The following is a 22,987-nucleotide window of genomic DNA, read 5'->3' on the forward strand; positions in this document are numbered from 1 at the left end:
TTGGTGGGTTGCTATTTCTTTGTTTTACTATTAGGTTTGTCCATTTTGTCATAAAAAATAACTGGGTGTCTTCCCTACGGTATCAAAAAGTGGTCATTTAACATCAGCCTAACTTTTGAAAAGCCTTCTCACAGGCTAAGAAGGGAGTTATACCTGGCTCTTTAAATTTTTGATTACTTAAAACAGGAAATTGAAGAAAAGTCTGAAACTGATAGAAAGAAATGGCTGGAAGAAAAAATGGGGCTCATAGCTCAATTAAAAGAAACTGAGACTCACCGAAACAAAGAGATGAGAAAATTTGCTGAAGATAGAGGGCGCCATTTAAAGCAACAAGCAGAAGTGGTAAGGAATAGACTATCAGTTCTAATTTCCACAGTGCTTTAGATAGATTTCAAAGAACATTAAAGATCTTGATCCTGTATAGTACAGTGGGTATCCTGTGAGGTGTAGAGCACTCTAACTCATCTTGTAAGTAACTGAGTTGTGGGTATTTGGAACTTCAGACGACTCAGTTCTTCACTCTTCTTTTGTCATTTCATGGGAAAGTCAGGACGGGGCAGGTGCTCAGTTTGTGTTCTTTATCATACACTTACCATATCTGATAAGAAACAGTTTAAATACAACAGAAAAGGAATCTGTTTGTTCCTTCTATATTATCAGATCCTCTGTTATCTGAGAACAAGGAATACAAGGAGGCCAACCCTCCGGCCATTTCCCAAAGGAATCATTATTAAGAAAATGTACTAATTCCTCAACATGACTAATGAGAACTCCCTTTTAGGAAACAAATTAGATTGTGATTCAACTTTTCTAAAAACCAATCAGAAGGCCGTGAGGAAGGTCTGAGGAAGATTGGAGAGAAGCTAATTTTTCCGCTCAGAATTATAACAATATCTTTTTGGGTTAAACTGTAGTTTGTGATAACTTGGGAGAAACATCATTCTTTTCTCCTTCCATACTACTTTAACAGCATGGCTGTTATACCCATTGTATAAATAAGATCTAGTGATAAGACTGATGCCATTCCACGACTGGAATGGCTACTCCAGCTAGCCACCTGACTATTTTCCCAGGGATCTGGATGCAATTCTACTCCCTCAGCAGCCCAGGTTTCCATGGACACACCCACTACATTTAGATGCTAGTTCAAACAGAGTTGGGAATCACACTTTTCATCTTAAATGTGGATGCAGATGAGCCCTTAGTTTACTCTTCAACTTTATGTGGTCTATCTTGTAAAATACTTCTGAGAAACTGCCAGACTAGCTATATCAGTAGCTGGAGGAGTTTTACTTTATTGATATTCTGCTCATGAAAAGAGAATGTAGGAACAAGATTTATGACTTAAAAATCCCTTTTCTTTTTATATGTAGTAAATTATGGCAAATTAAACTACACTATTTTGTGCTCCTTTGTGAAACAGAATACTTAAATAGTCTTGATTTCCCAGATAATGAGAACCTGTGTGAGTATAAGTATTAATCTCTGAATTCAGATAGTTGGGACAGGTCAAACATGAGGTGTTTTAGGGCTTTTCTGATAATTTTCCATTTGCTGTTCAGGAGACACTTACTGCACAACTGGCAGAAAAGGATAAAGACCTGCAAAAGTGGCGAAAAGAGAGAGACCAGTTAGTTGCAGCTTTGGAAGTACAGCTCAGCACTCTGGTTTCTAGCAACAAGCAAAAAGATAAAGAAATTGAGGAACTGAAACATACTGTATTAATGGGCTCAGGAAAGGTCAGTTTAATTCTTCTGTGCATTTTTATTCGTTATCTTTTAGTTCTGCATGGCATAATATTATTGCAGCTTTGGTTTACAGACGTGTGATAGAATCAAATATTTTCAACTGTTCGGTTTTTTTGAAGAGCAAATTTAACAAATAAAAACAATCCTATAACTTACTTTAAAAATGAAGTGGCATGGGTGGTGGGTGAACTTCCAAAAGGTTTAGTGATTCAGAAAAACATCTGAAGTATATTTGAACTCTGTGATCAAAAAACTGGACTGGAAATCTCAAACAGCCTTCTTTGAGATTTCTAGTTTTAACTTGAACTAGCAACCCTGAAAATTCCAGGAAAAGTAGCCATCTCCAATCCAGATCAAGACCGGGTGGCACAGCTGCCTGATAGGAAGGCGAAAAAAGTACAACAAATGAGTTAACCCAAGTTTCAAATTCAACCCCAAATAAAATTTTCGAACACTTTTTTTTGTATTTTCCTTCGCTGTTGCCACGTCATGTTTTGACCAGGGCCAGAAATAGAAGAAATCCCATTACAATGCATTGCACGTCTTAAAAATGTGAAAGGAGGGAACTAAATTAGTTGACATTTGATGGCTATTAGTTGACTTTTTTTTTGTTTTATTGAATGAGTTGATGGGGTCTCAGTCCAGTTTCTTGAGGACAGTATTCATATCACAAACCATCATGACAATAATTACCTTTAGTGACAGTCCTTCTGGAAAGGTTATGAATTAATGAGTATGGAGAATGAACTTGTAGGTCAAGAGAGAGGGCCCTCTGCAGAAGTGCAGAAGGAGAATAGCAGGAGGAAGGTTAGGCTGCATCTTCCCATGTCTTGTGTGTTTTCAGGTACTGTGACGTTTCTCAGTAGCCCAGCACTGTGTTACCTTGCTAATCCACTTCTGCCTCCAGCAAGAGGATTTGTTTGTGCTTAACTGAGTGTCAGCTCCCTGATACATCTGTAATCTGTTAGCCACCCAAACAATTTCATCAGGGCTATGCCCGTTATTACTTTTACCCCAGTTTCTGAGCCCCTTTGAAGCATCCCTTCATAGTCCTTATCAACTGAACACTGAATCAGTTCTGCTGTTCCCAAAGGAACAGGGAATGTCACATCCTGTTTGATTCAACTCAGGATCAGCTCTTTATAACACTAAGCTATTTTTGTGGTGAAAACAATCACAAGTCTTGTTGTTGGTTAATATTTGAGAGAGAAGGATGATAGGAACAAAAGCGTTACATATAAAATAAAATCAATATGTACTTTCTAGAAACTAAACTTAATGGGCCAACTTTTTGCAACCTTTCCAAAAACAGCAGGATGTGATACTATTTTCATGATTGTCATCAAAATGTCCAATTACCTCTTAGGTACAGGTTAATGGGGTGCTTTCTTTGTCTTCCCCCTCAGATAGTCCAGTAAACCTTTGATGTGTACTTGCCAGATAACGTGCTTTTCCTGTGCTATTCCTGTTAAGTCTTACAATCCTTCACGTGTGTCCGGTTGCCTAATGCAACTTACAAGCATGAGTGGCAACCACAGGGTTGAGTGTCAAGGAACAGGGTTAAACCCCCAAACTGGTTGCATGTTCTATAATTAGGTTTCATCAACCAAGTAACGAATGTGAACTCCTAAAGCACTATAACAGCCTTAATATGCATTCTACCAGTGCCCTTTGGCATTTCTATCTTGCCACCCAGTCAAGCCTACCTTTGTGATAGATTGTCCATTATGCCAAAAGAAGACAACAGTATTCAGGTATTCGCAGTATTGCAGGGCAGTTGTACCTTAACTCTCTTACCAAAGGCAACTCTTTCAGCTAATCCTATAATAAATTAGCTGAATATTTATTAACGTAAGAAAAAGAAATGAGTTATTCACAAGGTTAAAGCAGGTCAATGCACACATTCAAGTCACAGTTTAAGGTTAAAAAATGTCATACATACTGCTATAATATACAAGCTTCATAGGTCTTTTTGGACTAACCCAAGCAAAGCTGCTTGGGAATTCCTTGCTCAAGTTTAGAAATATTGCCTTCTTCACATTCCAAGCAGCATAGTGATTACAGTTAGTCCTTGGTAAGGATTTTTATGCCCTTTTCCCAGTGATCCAGCTGTGATGGGAGAAAGGCTTATGCCACATACTTTCTTCATTGGTGAGGGGGAAGCAATCAACAGTCTTTTGTCCATGGATGTTCTACAATGGCTTTCTAGGGTCTGTAAGCCTTCTGTGGTTGGGAAGGAGATGACAGCTCTCTGTGGTAAACTGACATTTCATACATAGTAATGTTTCTCTCTGGATCATTGGGTTTTACAGTTTTTTAGCAAGCACTTTGTATGATCTCAGAGCAGACAAATATTATCTTTATATGATAGGCTACAGCTATTGTAACTAACATTAATACATGCACTCTCCTACATGCATTTCATAAAGTCTAACCAGGAAGCACATTCTTATAACTCTAATATCTATTTTGACAATACTAACACAGGTGAGTCAGCCTGCTTTCCATCTATACATTTGTCACTCTTCCATGAGGCCCATGGGACTTGGCATGAGCTTGCACCTGATTTGCCGTGTCACGATCTGTATTTAGCTCAGACTGGTGAGCGCAAATGAGACAATAGTCATTTTACATTTCAACAGATGAATAAACATCTCTGGTCTGACAGGAACACAGTTTTTCATCTCTGCTGGGATTTCACACCCTGATTGCAAACCATAAGAACATATTTTCATTATGCATATATAACACTTTACATGGTAATAGTCTACATTTGGTGATATTCATAATTAGTATGATATCTGTTATTATAGACCTCGCATGAATCTCTTTTGCAGCTAGATACTGTAAGACAAACCCGAGAGACCTCTGTGTATCCTTTCCGTGCCCCTTTGTTGGCTGGCATTGAGGTTCTTGGGTCACAGGTAATTTTTGGTGATTAGCAAATTAATACAGAAAATTAAAGTTGGCTTTTTAAAAAAATATTTATCATATTAGTTTAGCCCATTTGTGTACTTTTTTCTTCATAAGTATGCCTGTCAGATTTTGTATTTTGCTAACCCTTTCTCAATTTAGTTATATTTGCAATGTGTTTAACAGGACTATGGAACTGCTACAGAAGAACTAAAGAGACAATTGGCTGGAAAAGTTGACACTATAAAGAAACTAAAACAATTTACTTGTCACAAAAATTCCAAACCTTTAAGGGAAACTGCATTAGCTGAAAAAGAGCAAAATAAAGTGGACAAACACTTCCATAATCAACAGGTACCCTTATGTTTAGCACATACTTTCTATAAATATCATGAACTACAGTCTATTTTTTTTTTTAATTCTACTGGCATCCATTCCAAAAGCTCTAGGCATTTCCCAAAATTTAACATAGAGAGAAAATCTTTTACTTTCCCCAGTTATACTTTGATTAACCAAATTTCTGCGTACACATTCTTTTACTTTTTAGATTCTCATTCTAAAACCAGACACACACTCTAGTCAATAAAATATGAACTTCTTCACTTATGAAAACCCAATTTCTATACATGCTTATAAGAAAAGGTGTGTTTCAGACCCTATCTAAATATTTAATTAATAGAGGCACCAGAGGGCCAAGAAGGGGACCATACTCAAGAGCTGGGGAGCCCTTACAGTGAAGTCCCTGTTTAACATCTTCTGTAGGTCCAGGCTATGAAATTCCAGGTGAAGCCCCTCTGTTAGCCCTGTCCTCTTCTGTGAATTGCTGCTTGCTACTGCCTATTTGGGTGTAAAGCAGGAGTGAAGCTGTGCAGCAGAAAGGGAAATTTCTGACCTGATGATTTTTGTTCTGTTAGCAGAAAGAAATCTAACCTGGTATCTTGGTAAATGATTGCAATGCAACTTGAAAAATAATAATTATTTCTCTCCAGGTAGACTCACACATACAGTTGTAACTAATCTGAGATCAGTATCCTGTGTTATTCCTTTTGGTTGCTGGCATGAATCTAAAGCTTTGGGAGAACTCATCTGGTGACCTGACATGACCTGAAGATCAGGACACAGTACCAAAACTTTCGGCAACAACATTAAACCACTTCCAAATTCTCTAGGTGTCAGTCTATTACCAATTTGTCATGAATGAAGAGAGAAACTGCCAACCAAGAATTATCAGGATATAATAATAGTGAAGTGTTTCTCACAAAAATAAGTGCCTCTGGACAGTAACTGCTTGGGTATTTTGAAATATTTTAATTTTGTCTATAGGCACAAACATTCATGAACACTAATGTATTAAAGTTTTATATTGGAATATGTAGGTAGTGCAAACACTTTGATGCTTACACTCTAGCATTCTTGTGATTACATTCTAAATCTTTAAATCTTAAGGAAAACCACAGAGAAAATAATCCCATAACTGGACAAGGTATCCCAATAAGGTGCAGTGAAGTTAAAGACAATCCATTATCACGATGTCAAAGCAGTGTGTCATCTTTGGATGAAACTGAGGTTGGTACATAACAGAAGTCTGTTGCTGTACTCTAGAATACAAAGAGCCATAATAAGTGGAGGAAGAGTTGTTGTGGTGGGCAGTCTCCTATCTCTACCACTGACTTGGTGAATCCTGGTGCCCCTTTGCGTGTCTCTAAAAGAGGCGTAATACCTTCTTCATGGGATCTAATTTAGGACTGTTTACCAAAATGATTAAGTTCTAGTGTGATTTTTTTTTAAGGCACTTAAAATGGGCTATGCTTAGGGGCAGATTGATGTCCCTTCTTCAGATCAGAGCTCCTGTGTGCAGCTTTATAAGATGGACAAGTCCCAGTTCTGAGTTAGAGATTATTGATCCAGGATGTGTGCTCCATCAGCTGTAAGTTAGGAACCCTAGTGGAAGCTATTAGAAAGGAGAAGGCGTTTTAACTTCCTCCTTTTCCTCAACTTCTGACCTTTCTGACTGCTGTAAGAGAGCAAGGTTTCAGTACCATACATCTTTACCATCCTTGATAAAGTAGAGGGGTGGTGGAATGATCTGTTACTCTATCCTTTCTCTAGCCTGTTTTCAGCTCGGCCTCTCTCCTGCTAATTTCCAAGCAGCAGTAGAGTAAAACTGATGGGATTCTAGTCAGCTTTGCTGCTGCCCACAGGCTTCTGAGCAGCAATAGCATAAACTTTATAATCATATGACTTGCTCTTTAGTGTTGCTTCAGAAAACAATAACTAAGCTGTATAACAAAGATGGACTTGTCTCTGTCTCTGAGAGGATGAGTCAGTAAGGTTACCACCTAAAATATGCTTTGGGTTCAAATTTGGAAAATTATGTTTTTAGCCATAAAGAATAGACACTTTTTAAAATTAAAAGTAGGTTTAGACTTTGTAACAGCTGAAAATGTAGGCTCTCTCACATGCCATGACAAATGTCAATAGCTACTGAGTCTGAGTGGTTTTTTTTTCAAGGGCTATGCTAACCATTTTTCATATTAAAAAGTTATTTTAAAGCTTGTTCAATATTTTTCTTCTCTTTAATTCACCCAATGTCTCTGCAGGACCAGTCAGATGTTGTTCTGGACTCTTCTGAAGTGTCTACAGAAAATGGGAAAAGTAGCAGGTTTCCTAAGCCTGAGATGGAGATTCAGTTCACACCTCTGCATCCCAATAAGATGGAAGTGAAACATCAAGGCAGCACCTTACCAGTGACTGTTAAAATGCCCAAGACAAGAAAGAAAAGGAAGAGTCATGAGCTAGACGAGGTAAGTCTTAAACTGATCAGTAATCCTAATTGTATGTCTTGATATATTTAGCCCAAAAGCATGACCTTAAATGCATGTAATATTATACTAAAAGTTTTTCTGTATAACTCCTGTTCACTTCAGCGCTGGTTAGAAACTCCACCCTCAACTTACTCAGCATAGTTAAGTGGTGATTTTAAACGGTATGGCTACACGTGACTGATGAATAAATGTGTGGGAAGGAGAGGAGCTACTCTAATTTATTTTTTATAGCTCCTGTATTTGGGCTTTAAATGTCTGTTAAGGGTATTTGGTGCTCAGGCTGAACATCCTTTGTGGTGGCTTCTTTTATGGTGGAAAATAAAACCAGAAATATTGTTCTTCGCTTGCTTGTTCGGCTCCATTCAGCATAGATATGTGTGCATGCCATATGCACCAGGGTCAGAAAATTTTCCCTCAGCAGTACCCGTAGGCTCAGGTGCCCCCTGGAGTAGTGCACTCATGCTGTGCTATATAGGATGCCTTTGGCCCTCTTCCTTCTCAGTTCCTTCCTGCTGCCAGCAATGGTGCTTGGAACTGCGTGCTCAGCTTAGGCTTTCGTTATAGCATAGCACTTCCCTTATTTTCCACTTGTAAATAGCTCTTTGTTAATAGTTGTCGATTAGTAGTTGTCAGTCTCCCAGTTGGGACTTAACCTGGAGACAGGCATGCCCTGCTCTCCCAGCTTCAAAGGCTATGTATCCTGCCACAGGCCTATGCCACTGAGTAATCCTTATGCTGATTGCTTTCCTTGTCTTCATGAAGGTCCTATCTCAGATAAATGTAGGCTCTGCAGATCCTTTTGCCCAAGAACAATTAAAGGCAGAGTTATCTGCTTAGCGGTCCTACTTATGGAGTCCGCACTTACCCAGCAGGATCAGCGGTTGGACTAGGTTCCGAGCCCCAGTGCCTTGGTGTGGAGCACTACACAGGTGCCATCAGATCGGCACTGAGCGTTATTGGCACTGACGCAACCAAAAGGGTCTGAGAAGGACAAGTCACCAGCTCCCTCTAAAGAAAGGGCCAAGCAAGTGGACCTGCCGCAGATTGCCCACCAGAAAAGACACTGGCTTCAGTGGAGCAGCACAGTCTTATTTACTCCCTGACACCCTTTGCAATGGTCCAAGGCCCATGAACACTTGAAACGTTCCAACCAACGCAGGACATTTGTGGACATGCCAGTGCTGCCAACCCCAGCACCGAAGAAGCCCAGGCATAGAGGGAAGCTGCCATGTGCCCCTTGGTCAGTGAGTGCAACAGGCTTGTTGCACTCGTACTCCCTTGTGAATGGAGCGGAGAGCTACCAGTAGCCCCACTTGGTCTGTAAGAGAGACCATGGCAAGATGCTATGAATTATGCGTTGGCAGAAACTGGGCATAGACCTGAGGAGGCACACACCCCCAGCACTAGCGGCATGAGGATTTCAGTCACCCCTTGCCACTGCACCATTGTTTGAGGGGCAATTCATATCAGTGCTGATGATGTGGCCCTTGGAGATAGAGGTTGTCATCCTGGCATTGTGCTTCTAAGTCTCAGCGTCATTCCCTGCAGACAAGGAGTAGGTCTCCACACCACCAACTCAGATGCCCTGCAAAGTCACTGGTATCAGTAATATCAGATCGCTCCTGACACTGGAAAGGTTAGAGCGCCTTGTCTCTGTCATGGGAGTTGTCATCTACATTTGGCCAGTACTGTTGGCCCCTCTGCAGGACACCCCAGGGTCCCAGTTCCAGTGGCTGTTGTACTGGTGCTCTTGGACCCATGGAGTTCCCTGATGCAGCCTCAAGTGATTCTCTTGGTGACTGATGCATTTGAGGCTCCTCGAGCGACCCACAAAAGCCCCATCCAAGTGTCAAAAGCAGCGAAGCCCCCCCCCACCCCAGTGGAGGAGGAAACAGGCAATCTCCCACAGGAAATGCAAGAAGGCCAGGTGGCCTAAGCATCTTCCCCATTGCCTGAGGAGGCTACAGTGATGCCCCCCACCAGTGGTCCCCAGGATGGCATAAAAAACCACCAGGGCTTTTTAAAGAGGATGGCAACAAACTTGAACCTCCTGGCAGAGAAGGTGGAGGAGCCTTTGGACTTGTTCTTCAGGGTCTTTAGCCAGGTATTTCTGGCAAGGGTTGTGTTGTTGCTGCATGAAAGGGTGGCCAAGATTGCCAAAACCCTATGACAGATCTTGTCCTTTATTCCACCAATTTCAAAAAGAGTGGAAAGAAAGTACTTCATACCTGCAAAAGGGCATGAGTACCTATATACCCATCCAGTACCAAACTTCCTGGTTGTGGTGTTGGTATATCACAGGGAGCACCATGGGCAATTTGTTCCTACCCCTACCCCTGAAAGTAAAAACTCAAAACCCCTGGTCTTGTTGCATCGCACATTTTATTCCTCTGCCAGTTTTCAGCTCAGTCCTGAACCAGCAGGCACTCGTTGCCTGCTACTCTCTAAATAAGTGGCAGACGATGTCTAAGTCCAGGCCATTGCTTCCTGAGTGCGCCAAGAAGGAGTTCAAAGCTCTGAGAGAGGAATGTTCCCCGACAGGCAGGGTCGTGCTACAGGCAGCCTCTTATGCAATGGACTCTATAGCCAGATCCATGACCTCTGCAATCGTCATGTGGAGGGTTTTGTGAGTCCTTCTGTTGGGGCTGTCCATGGAGACATAATGCCATCCAGGACTTCCTATTTGATGGCAAGGCCCTGTTTCCACAAGAGATGGGTACTAAGCTATATGGGCTTAAGGACACTCTCACTACCTTAAAAACACTCTGCCTCTAAGTCTCAGGACCAGAAAGGAAGAAATTTAAGACCCAGCTGTCCCAGGCTAAAGGTTCCTACCCCCAGCATGAGCAGCCTTAAGGGAAATCTAAGGTTTTCAAGAGTACATCAAGCCACTCTACACAGCTATCGATGCAGCCTATCTTCATGCAGCTGAAACAGTCCGGCAAATGTTGCTTTTCAGTGTGCACCCAGGGATAACGCATCTTTCAAACCGAATCTTCCCCTGTTTTGTTTTCGTTCCACCTCCATTCCTTTGTCCCCACCTGGAAAGCCATTACTATGGACTGCTGGGTCCCGGCCACTGTGGAACACGGCTATACTCTCCAGCTGGCTTTTACTTGTCCTTGCCACCCACCCTCCCTCCCTCCCTCAGGGAATCCTTACACAAGAAGCTCCTTGAGCAGGAAGTTCAGGAGTTGCTGCACATAGGAGCTGTGGAGGAGGTACTGCCCCGGTATAAGGACAGGAGCTTCATTCCCATTACTTTTAAATCTCAAAAGCCAAAGGGGGACTTTGTCCCATCCTGGCCTTGCAAGGCCTGAATAGATACCTGGTCCATCCCAAGTTCAGTATAGTGTCCCTGGCTTCCATTATCCCCAGCCTGGACCCAAGGGGTGAAGCAAATGAGGGGTGAAGTAAGCTTTGGAAGGTCCATATTGCAATTTGTATATTCTTAAGGAAACGCCTATCTCTGTGGACACTGCTTGCAGTCACTTACATTGAATGGACGTGAGCAAGCACTCAAAGAAGAAAATAAAGATACCTGTTCCATAACTGGTGTTCTTAGAGACATGTTGCTCATCTTCATTCAGCCTCCTCCCCTCTTGTCAGACTTTTTTAGCAAGCTGGAACTGAGGAGGGCGGGGGCCAGAGGCAGACTATATAGTGTGATGTGTGTACCACTCCAGAGGGCTTTTGAGGCAGCTGCTATGGATACTGCTGAGCGTACACCTATGTTGAATGGACATGAGCAACATATCTTGAACACCAGTCATGGAAACAGGTAACTGTCTTTTTTCCAGATACACAAAAATATATTTAAAAAAAAAAAAAAGTATTTGACTCTGACTTCATTTTCTTAAGCCCTGGGAGTGACGGCTTACCCAGCTGTCATTTCCTGAAACCAGTCTGCTTTTTTCCTTTCTTTCTGTAGTCAGAAGCAATTGTGATAGCATTAACAGGCCATCTTATTTTGACATTCTAATGCTAGATTGTAACCTGAGCCAAACCACGCACACCTGGTGCCACAATATGGTACCTATCAACTAGTGGCAGCTCTTCTTTTGTTTTGATATAGGTCTGTCTCACAACTTCTAAAGAGAACTGGGAATGGCTAGTGGGCAAGAGGGGCACCACTCATAAAATATAGCTGTGGAAGGAAGCAGGCTTTTTCCTGGAAAAAAGGGAAAACTTTTCATTAACATCTTTCATCCAGACTTCTCAAAATGCTTGTTTTAGCACATTGAAAAGTAGGGGTTACAGCTGAGTGAGTTTGGAAATGGTATTAAAAATGACATTTTTTACATTTTGCTGTTTTCAAAATCTAAGTGCAAAAAGTTCCTGAACGCTATATAACTCAACATTGAACTGGAATTCTGCATTAAGAAGTATTTTGGTTAGGGGAAGGATCTGCCATTGTCTATTAAAATGAGTTCTGTTTTTCCAACCCATTTTCTTCAAGAGTAATATGCTTTCAAGCTGCTGGAAAAAAAGATGTAGAAATAAGCTTACTTCTGAAGCCCTTGGTCAGGTATTGAACCGCTTTATCTGATATAGATAATCACATTTCATTTAACATAGATCTGTTTGCGCTGTAGATGTGTACTTTAGAGGTACTTAGATATTGAAATAACCTTACTTCATGCCTCTTTTAGTTTTTAAGCCTATTGTTAAGTCACGATAACATTTGCAACACCACTGATCTAAAATTAGTAGCATTTAGAACTATTTTCTTATTACTTATCTTAGGACATTTTTTCTACTCTAGTATACTTTCATTTTTTCCTAAATTGGATGTCAACCAAATGAGAAATAATACAAAAAATCAGGACTCAACAAACAACTATCAGAGTTAAAAGTACTGAATTATTTTCTTTATATTTTGCCTGATGATCACAAACCATGACTTTACAGGCACAGGGTTGAAACTAGGGGATAAATATTGGGCATAATTGATAGTAACACATTTTCAGCACCAACAGTAGCAGAGGAGAAGGCGAACACTCCTAAAACACTTTAAAAGTGTATTCTGAGAGTTTAGTTTTAGTTGAGACTTACTTAACAGGTTTAACATTTCACATCAAAAGTTTAACACAGGCTTCCATGTGTAATTCAGCACCTCGTTATTCACCTTATTAGCCTTTTGTTCCCTGCAAAACTATAGCTACTTCACAACTCATTTACCTGAAACCACTCGGGTTCTTTCTTTCTAAAAGAACCCAGACACAAGCAAATGTTATTAAAATCACACACCAGGATTTTTAACTTCTGTGTTTGATTATTTCTTTTGGTTGAATGATCAGTGTGCATTCTTGCTTTATATGGATCTTGAGGGAAAGTTTAGTATACATGGGAATGACATCACATCCCAAAATAGAAGATGCTTTACACTGACAGCTCAACAATGGTAAAATGCAACCAATCTGAATTTACATCAGAAAGCTAAATTTGCATTCATCTATTGAGTGATTTCCAAATTTAGTTGTAGGATATTTAACCCATGTAGATAAAATGGTGGAGAACAAAAATAGCAAATGTCAGAATGGGATAACTATCATTATTTCCAGATTTAGGCTTTAATTTAGGTGTGAATAAATATCTCTACTATGTACCACTCAGGAAATGTTGGCCAGTATTTTAATATTTGACTATGCTAATTAAGATCGTGGCTGCTGGTTTAGTATGCATAACTACTACTTCTCCCAGAACAAATTTTGTAAACTGAGCTGTGAACTATAGTTGAAGTGTAAAATACTGTATACTTCATTTTCTTAGGACTTTGTGAAGAATGAAAACAAGAAAAATGCCACACCTACAACAGATGATATTTTACCTACAAAGTCCAGTTCTGCTAAACTCAACAAGAAGCAAATGGTTTGTTTTATTCTGTTGAAGTTGATTTGGACATTTTTATGTGAATGTAAATATGAAAATATCTAAGCAGCTTTGAAAAGGAATTTCTTGGTTTACTAAGCAGTATTTCTACTTTTTGTATACACTTGTCTGGCATCCCCCTACCATCTTATCTTATGATGCCATTCCATTAGAGTCTTTAAGTGCGTCAAATAGAGTAAATCTGCATTTGGCAGGGAGATCTTTAAAGAGTAGCTGGCTGCTGCAGATAGTGGTATAGGTGATTCAGTTGCACAGCTTCTTTCCTCATTCAGTACTCATAGGCCAGTGTCCCCCACCTGTGCCACTTGGAGTCCAGTATTGTTACAGGAAGCACCAGAACTAGGTTCTGTCCTTCAGTTCAGGCCCTCCAGATTTTCTTCCTCTAATGAAGGGTCCTGTGGCACCTTATAGACTAACAGAAAAGCTTTGAGCATGAGCTTTCGTGAGCACAGACTCACTTCATCGGATGCATAGTGAGCATCTGATGAAGTGAGTCTGTGCTCATGAAAGCTCATGCTCAAAGCTTTTCTGTTAGTCTATAAGGTGCCACAGGACCCTTTGTTGCTGTTACAGATCCAGACTAACACGGCTACGCCTCCGATACTCTTCCTCTAATGGTGACACAAGTGGATGGTTCAGCTTCTCCCAGCCACTTTGTTTTAAAACCTTTATTTCCATTCATTTTTGTGTCATTGCAACTTTAATTGTCATCCTCCTCCTTCCCTGGGTTTGGTAAATAGTAGCAAAGTGACTTCCAACACCTGCATCTGCAACTGGAGCACATTTTCTTTCATACTCCTGTGTCCCCACTCAGACATAGCAGAGCTGTCCTGCAAACATGTAGCTTAAATCGAAGCAGTCCTCCCGACGTGAGGCAGCACTTACATGCTTTAGAAAGGGTGAATTTGCCCTGCCTGTGCCCAGCCAGCAGAGGCACACTTCTGGGTACTTGACAGTTTTTGTGATTCTTCTATTTTTTCTATTTATAAAATCAGTTTCTCTCCACTGCTGTTGTGCTAAGAACCATTACACATAGACAAGACTAGTTGGCAAGATTAGTGCTTGTAATGCAGTATCATCTACAAGATCATGTCGAGTTAGGAGCGTTTGAAGTAGGTGCTGTGCAAAGGAATAATTATACACAGTCCCATTTAGTCCTGGATTTGGGTAGGCCAACCCTTGTGCCTAGATTGCAAAAGCCCCATTGATTTCTAAAGATCCCCCTGGTCCCAAAGGTGTGCCTACGTGGATCCTACAGAAGAGCTGGGGTATAAATTAAGTCAAGAAACAACAAATGGCTAAACAGGGAAGTGATCTGTCCAGGGAAACTCTGAAACTAACTAAACTTGATGCTGCCTTATACCCAAAAACTGAACAATAACAAACATAACTTGCTTGAATCTTTCAGTTACAGGAGAGTAGGTTAAATAAAAGAAAAAACTTCAGCCATTAGAGCACGTTAAAAAAAAAAAAATCCAGACAAGCGTTTTTTAAGTTCTTCCGTACAGTTATGCAGGGTTGCTAAGTACTATTATACTGCCGCCATTTTCCATCATACATGGATTGTTTCCCCCACATATGCCCCAATAATGGTTTGGAACTTACTTTGAAATCCTCTGAAATGCAGCAAAGTTGCGTGGAGTGAAAACTCTCACAGAGTAAGTATCAATATGTGGACAGTATATGGAATGAAAGCCTGGCACCTTTGAAGTTTATGGGAATTTTGCTGCTGTTTCAATAAGGCCAGGACCCCTGTTTTTCATAATGTTTATATCTGGTGGATTTTTGTGTAGTGGTCAAACTATTCAGGTTGACTTTGCTTATGCATATCAGGACACACACAAGTGTCCTTAGCCCTCAAATGAAGGAAACAGAATTAGGTATAAATTAAACTGAAAGCTATATGTAATTTTAAAAAGTAATAATGAGCCATCTCATTTCCAGACTTAATCTGTAGACTGAAAGGTAAGTGAAATTATGATCCATTACTTGAATTAACTAATATTTCTGTTTTAGACTGCCACTACAGAATCATTTAAAAAGGAATACCCCTTAAGAAAACAAGTATCAACTTCAAGTACAAAGTCAACTCCAAAAAAAGATGGAACCCTGCAAAAGCTAGGAGATTTCTTCCAAAGTTCTCCGAAAATTATTCACGCCAAAGGTTTGTATAGAGTAAATTAGAAGACTTCTCTTTTTTGTGATTCCTGTTAGAAAATTTAGAAAGAGGCTAATTTTCTGAAGTTTAATATTGGCTTGCAAATATGGAGTAGTAAATGCTTCACAAACGCAGTGTGTGGCTGTTTGTTTTGCAGCCAACATCTTCCATAATTTTGGACCTCCGAACCACTCTCCTTTCTCTGAAGGTCAGAGGCTGAGCAGTGTTTTGACATGTTTGCTCCTACATGCTGCCAGATTCTCAGCTATTACAGCAGTAGACAGTGACAGCTTCTTTTGCTCCTGCCCTTATTTCTAATTTAACTTTTCTGTCCTTATTTTTGGGCAGTGGAAAGCAGTGTTTTCCCTCTTCCCTCTGGGTCAGTTAACCCTTCATAATTTTAAGACCCTGAGCCTCTGTTTCATTGTCTCCCTTCTGGCTCATCTGCCTCTCAAGGTATGTTAGAGCAGCCAGAGAATACTGGGTTAAATCCAAGTACCAGTCTATAAGTGTGGAACTGTTCCTAGACTTGGCAGAAGCCAAACTGCCCAGCATCCACTCAGCCTTCCATCTCTAACCCCAGTAGGTCCCAGGTCTGTGAGTCAGGCAAGCCAGGAGTCCCCTACATACTATGAGTCTAATTGGACCAAGAACCCTAGTACAGAGGAAAGAGAGACTCTGGGTCTAGAAATGAGGGCGACCCTGACCATCAACTTAGGAAGTAAGTCTGAGGAGCCATGCAGAACAAATAGGGGAGGCTCATGAGGCCACAACTCCATGTCCTCTTGCCTCAAGTCTTCAAGTGGGGGCTGAGCATTCTGAGGAAAAACAAGTCTTCTAAATAAACCTCCACCCCACATCAGCAATGAGGGCTTAGCTAATGTGTTGCCATCCCTCTTACAGCTGGTGGGGAGTCTGAGTCAGACTGCTGGAGAATGCGATTCCTGTTTGTCCCTTGCATTTCTGCTAAATTAGAATAAAACCATGAAAGATTAAGAAGAATAGATAGGCTTGAATATCGTCTACACTTATAAATCCAATACATACATTCTTTATAGACTATAGAAAGAACTCTCAGGTATCATTTCCTCAATGATTGTGATTTGTGCTTGATCACAGTTGTCAGAGCACAAGATTTTCTAGGACTTCAGTCAGTGGCAATGGAAGTACTCTGTTGCTATCCAAGAATTTGTTTGCTTGCTCCAAATCTGCAGGATGCCTACTATAGCACTATGTCCCCCAGTTGCTATGACTCCTGATGCCAGGCATAGGACTCACTGCATGGGCACAATCACACATGGGATCATCAAGGAGGTCCAAATATTAAAATGAGAACAAGCAGCAGTAATACTGATAACTCTTCCTTGGTCAAAAATTTTGGTTCTCAGACCTAATGGAGCTAAAATGCCACCTTCTGTGGAAATCAGATGTCCTCTCATGAGCTCCTTATCTTCATCCAGACTCAGATTGGCTTCAACCAATAGCCTATCTATTGATTGGGAAACACTAGAAGGTCTCAGTCTGTCCTCCAAGTCATTCAGGCGCATCTACACTATATTCCTCTTTCATGAGGGTAAAGCAAATGAGGTGCTGATTTATATATCACATGACTCATTGCATGATGATGGTCACTCACTGTTCTGGAAATGCTGATTTCTGGAATTAAAACAAGCAGCATAGTCTGGGTTCATTCGAAAGGAAACCATGTTTTTGGAAGAACCTTTCTTCCTGAAAAATATGAGAAAGCAGGGTTCTTTCGAAAATGGGGTTTCTTTTCGAGTGGAAACCTGTCTACGCTGTTTTTTATTCTGAAAACAGTACTTCCAGAACAACGAGTGGCTGTCATTATGCAAATAAGGCATGCAATATGTAAATCAGTGCCTCATTTGCATTTCCAATCAGTTGCATTTACATTCCCCTTCCAAAAGGGGAATTTAGTGCAGATGCAGCCTAAGAGAATGCTTTAGTCTAGGAGAGTATTCACATGAAAAGCATACTCTCTCTCTGGTCTAGATTCAACAGCTGGTTGCAAAGAGCACAACAGAAATCCCAGAAATGCAGGTATTCCAGTTACCCGGACATTCTCCAAGAAGGCATAGATGGATGCCTTCAGGGTAGGACCATTGCACATCAGCTCTTAGTAGTCTGTTACTTGCAGGATCCCCTGGCTCCTTGGCAGACAGTCTACAGGTAACAAAATTGCTTCATGCAAAGTAGCCAAATCTGCAATGGGATCATCTTCTAGCTCTGAGGGCCCTTCAAATATCTCACTTATGTGTTAGCCTTTTTTTATCCATTAAGACTTGTAGCTGTCATGTCTGCCATGTGAGTGTTGAAGATGACAGCAGTAGCTATACAAGAACCTTCCACATGTTCCATGAAAACAAAGTGGTGCTTTTGACACAACAATCCTTTCTGCCTATGGTAAAGTCCTGTTTGTACAACTAATGAAAAATTGTGTTTCCATTGTTCTGTACAAAATCACAATATCCAACTGAAAAAGGCACAGCAAACCTTCAATGTCAGATGAATGTTGAAAGTCTGACACATACAGAATACATGATAAAATTGGGCTCCCTGTTTGTGTTTTTCCACCTAAATGCCAGGGACTGAGATTCTAAATCCTCCCTCACAAACTGGATTAGACCATGTATTGTGGAAACCTACAAATCACCAGAGCCTCTGTAGTAGAAAAACAAAAAATCAAGCCTCTCCACAAAATCCTTAATCTCAACAGTAGAACAAGCACATGTGTCACTTAAGAAATTTGAAAGCAGCCACTTGATCTCGAGCACTGAGAGCTACAAGGTGGGCTGTCTTCTGCAGAGGCCTCCTTTGGCAGGAAGGTGGTGGCGAAGAAATAAAACGCTATTGAATGAGCTGACAAAAAGCATGACTTTCTTTTCTATCAAACTTCTTGTTTCATAACCCTACATTTGTTCACTGGCATTACTCCCCAAACACTCAGAAATGCCGTTTCTTCTTCATTATTTTCCATTCTGCTAGCAGCACCTCCCACAATAGTGCTCACCATGAATAGCTCAAGAGTCGAGGGAAAATATTAACTGGAATGGTTACCGTATTCCCATCTTCTTTGGTCTAATGTACATAGTTGTTTTGTCTCTGGAATATTTAATATTATGTACATTTTATAGCTTGGGGTGAACTCATCTGGTAGCAAACAAATGTGTCGCTTGTAGCAAAGAATCTGATGGAAACAATAAACTCCCTGAAATCTGTGGAAGTGGAAACTCACAAAGCAAATGAGCTCAAGCCAAGCAAAAGCTATGGAACAGGGAAGGCATGGCCAGACATACAATGCCAAAATGCCTCTGTACATTGCAAAGAAAGGAGAGCAGCCCATACATCCAGAAATGTGGGAGATGCTCCTTTTAGAAAAGAAACTTTGGTAGGAAATTATGATTTGTTCTGGAGCACACTTTGACTATCCTAAGTTTGTTTGTATTGGATGTGAATGGAAAGCTAAACTATTGTTTTATTTTAGCTTTTCTAATTTAAAAATGGAATTACTTGATCAATAAAGCATAAGATTAATCAAGTATTTTCCCTTTTTTATTGTTTGTTTATACAATAGTTGTGATCAGCACCTATTTTATTTGGGACTTTACAAATGAAAAAGGCCATTTCTGTCCCAGAGAACTCATTATCTAAGATTCAGGAAAATTATAACAGGTAAACAGTGAGGTGGGAGGACAAGATTATACCTAGGCTTGGCAGTATTAGATTTTTAGCATTAACTTTCATTAAACAATTTCCCGTATACATGCAAATACACAAAACCTTTCTTTTGCTAAGCTAAAGGTACAGATAAACAACATAAGAAAAATGCAGATTGAGAATTTATCAAAGTTTGATATAAAGTTATTTTCTGTTTTTATTTTAATGTGTGATCTTGACAACTTATGCTGCAGCAATTAGAAAATTAAATTTTCTATTGTATTGTTATACAATTGCCTTGAATAAGTACTTTGAAATTTGATATCAGTCTAAATCAGAAAAATATTCTGTGTGCATACATTTGTCAAAACATTAATGCTCACTGTTTTGAATGAAAGCTTTATAATAGGGCTTGTTTTCGATCTTGCTTTCCCCTTGTCAGATAAGGATAATTTCAAGGAATCAGTGGGATTCCAGAATAGTTGACAGCACAAACTCCAAATCCTGGGAAGAGAAAATTTGCTTAATTTCTTAATATATCTTAATTTGTTTGTCACATACAATTTTGCTACTTAAAGATGTGATCTATTTTTTCTAAATTTCTTAAATAGTCATGTCTGTATAGTAAAGTAAGCTTTTATTCTAACCATTTAATTCCTTTTAAAGAACTTTTCAATGGTGGTTATAGGAATATATTGCGGCTTTTAAAATATTACCTTGATTCCTTCTAATTAATGTTCTTTTTGATTAAAAAAATAAAATGCTGATTAAAATGAAATGTTTCTTGTAGCAAAGAAGCTGATTGAAACAAAAATAAGCTCTCCTAAATCTACAGAAGTGAAAACTCACAAAGCAAATGAGCTCAAGCCAAAACGACCCAAGCGAAAGCTATACTCCACTGACATTTCCTTTCCTTTAGACATTCCTGGTGACATGGTGAGTAACCTACTTCCCATAGGTACTACAGTGAGGTAAGTCAAGGGCTTTCAGATAACCAATTTAAAGAGATCCAGTCAATCTGAGATCCAGTCAATTTACAAAAAAAAAAAAAAAAAAAAAAAGTGACACATGCTTCTGTTTACCATGACTCCATTTAGCTAATCTTCATTGTTTTATAACTGCATCTTGTACTTTCTCCTCTTGTCTCCCATATCTTTGCAGCTGTTTGCAAGACCTATACTAATGAGTGGTGCTAAGTTGCTCTACAGGGGATATAGTGAAATACTGACAAATGCACAAACTGACCCATTGTGTTCTCTAATCTTAATCATTTTAGTGTAGGGTGTCACAGAAATTTTCAGCTATTAGTTACAAGAAGTGATTTTTTTACAGGTGACTGCATACATTTAAATGTAAAAGGAAAGTGATAAATGGAAGTGTGGGGGGGGGCCCTTAGGTGACTTCAAGCCACCTCTTGTGTTGTCCTGGTCCTGAGATGCTCCAGAGTTGGAGTGTCTCCTGACATAAGTTAGCTGCTTCTTGGAGTGCTTACTTATGTCCTTTCTCTAGCAGTTCCTGTCGGATTGGCCAGTGTTCCCCATCAAGTGAGACCTTCATGGCAACGCACATAGGTCGCTGATGTCCACTACCTGCTCAGTTCCTTTCTTACTGCCAGTGATGGTCATTGGAGCAACTGATCTCTAGCTTTGCAAGCCATCCCTAGTTTCTTCTTCGTAGATAGTAATTATGATAGCCTTCATAGAAAGTTTTTACCATTGGTGGTTCTCCCAACATTGCCATGTCTCTGTTTCTGGGGCATGCAGGAGCCCCAGGGATTTAAGCAGTGTGACTCATGGCCAAGCCGATGCCCAGAGGGGATCCACATGCTGCTTGTCTAAAGTGCATGGGGAGGGCCATTTGCAAGACAAGTACAGCATCTGCAGGGGATTTTTAAGCCCAGAGAGAGAGAGAGAGAGAGAGAGAGAGGCATTTAAGACTTCTGCTCATGGAGTCTCCTCTCCAGCTTCAGACATAGGAGTGAGTGCCAACATCCTCTGTACAAAGCACACTGGCAGTGTTGTGGGGCACCTTGGCACCTAAGAAGGGGGTCATAAGGAGCACCAGCACTGGTGCAGAAGACTGGCTCATTGATGCAGGACCATTCACAATCTCTGGGTGCCACGCAAGAAGGCAGAAACCCTGGCCACTCTCTGGTCTAGAAAACCAGCTGAGACGCCAGCATGGTGCTTTCCAGCGCCTCTGACTCCAGCCTTGACAACAAGTCTGTCGAGTCTTGTCATGGTGGACTCTCTTGTACATGAGGTGCTGGAGAAGGACTTGGACCTTCCCACCACATCAGACACTTTTAGTGCTATGAGGGATTTTATTGCCATGATGACACAGTCTTGCTGCTCGCTCTGGGGTCTCAAGCCACCTGCTCTTGATACACCAGCCTGCTGCTTCAAATCTGGTGCTGGCATTTGCAGCACCACATGTTGCACCATCTGTGATTCTGCCCATGGTACCATCCACAGCTCCACCAGCAGCATCGACAGTAGCCCCAATGCTGGCTTTGGCAGCACTGCCTTCCATCTGCAACTGCAGCAAACTCACCATGAAGAGGCACTGCACACTATTGCCCCAATACCATTCGTACTGTCAAAATCTGTTCTTTTCCCGGTGGGGATCAGAATGCCTCTTGGAGTCAGAGGTGTAGTCATCCATGTCCCATAGCAGCCAGTACCATTCGAGATCCTGGCACCAATCTCAGCACCAACAAACAGAACCATTCCCGTCACTGCAGATATCCTTCCCAGTGGCAAGTGCTGCTAAAGTGTTCCTTTGGACACTGTTGGCCTACCGCCAGTGAGAAGGGCAGGTTTCCTGAGCTGCAATGGTGATCTCTACCACCCATGCCCCCAGTTGGCAATGTTGGTGGTTCCAGAGCATCCCAAGGTCCCTGAGGTTATTTTGTGGGACCTTGGGCAGCAAGTGTGGAACCACGAATGCTGGTGCCAGCACTTCCCCTACCACCAGGGTCATTACCAGCTGACATCCAAGACAGCAGAGCTTTTTTTTTCTGTCAGAATGCAGTGGAACTGTGTTCCAGCACTGTTTTTCCTCCGTATGGGGTTCCCATGGCTGAGGCTGCCTGCCAGGGCACTCATTCACAGTGCTTCTGGACCTATCATTGATCTGTCTTTGGCAACTCCATAATGGGGCCCTTTCTTGAAGGTTTGGATAGACTGTACCCCAGGTCGGACATCTTGCCCTACAGTGGGACATTAATCTGGGTCTATCCAGATACATGGAATCTCCATTCAAGTGCTAGTGACCTGCCCCTTATCCTACACCTTCTGGAAAGTTTTTTGTTGTGGCTGTGAACCTCGCCAGACAAGTCCCAGAACTCTTAGCCCTCCCTTCTGATTCCCAATGCATAGTCTTTTATAAAGACAAAGTGCAACTACATCCATATCTAGCATTCCTAACTAAGGTAGTCTTGCACTTTCATGTGAACCAGGACATTTTTCTGCCGGTTTTCTTTCCAAATCCCAATGCCAGCAATGAGCATAGCTCCTAACACAGTTTCTGATATTCCCCATATGTTATGATCTGTGAGGGAATCCTTTGAGTTTGGCCATATCGCTTTCTGCAGTTTTTGTTCTGGAGGAACGTTCCAGTAGCTGGAAACAGGGCTTTTAAAAACCTTTGCTCTGCTCTGGTCCTTCTCATGATGAAGGAGCCAGTGTATCTCATTGTTATGCCTCAGTCCTACACATTCCTGTACAACTGAGTAATCCTATTAACTCTACTGAGAGCAGATTATGGAGGTT

The 22,987-nt window shown here is 40.9% G+C and overlaps 1 protein-coding gene across 1 annotated transcript in view; it reads left to right on the forward strand.

Annotated features, from left to right (window-relative positions):
- The window catches only part of KIF20B (kinesin family member 20B), a 79,034-nt gene that overhangs the window by 55,354 nt on the left and 693 nt on the right, over positions 1 to 22,987 (forward strand). Inside the window, exons 25-32 of the mRNA XM_074999539.1 lie at positions 187 to 342; positions 1,563 to 1,739; positions 4,848 to 5,015; positions 6,108 to 6,227; positions 7,262 to 7,465; positions 13,259 to 13,357; positions 15,395 to 15,542; positions 20,005 to 20,150. Coding sequence (XP_074855640.1) covers positions 187 to 342; positions 1,563 to 1,739; positions 4,848 to 5,015; positions 6,108 to 6,227; positions 7,262 to 7,465; positions 13,259 to 13,357; positions 15,395 to 15,542; positions 20,005 to 20,150 — 1,218 coding nt within the window. The remainder of the gene's footprint in view (positions 1 to 186; positions 343 to 1,562; positions 1,740 to 4,847; positions 5,016 to 6,107; positions 6,228 to 7,261; positions 7,466 to 13,258; positions 13,358 to 15,394; positions 15,543 to 20,004; positions 20,151 to 22,987) is intronic.

Source organism: Carettochelys insculpta, chromosome 7, assembly GCF_033958435.1.
Source record: "Carettochelys insculpta isolate YL-2023 chromosome 7, ASM3395843v1, whole genome shotgun sequence".
NCBI lineage: Eukaryota > Metazoa > Chordata > Testudines > Carettochelyidae > Carettochelys > Carettochelys insculpta.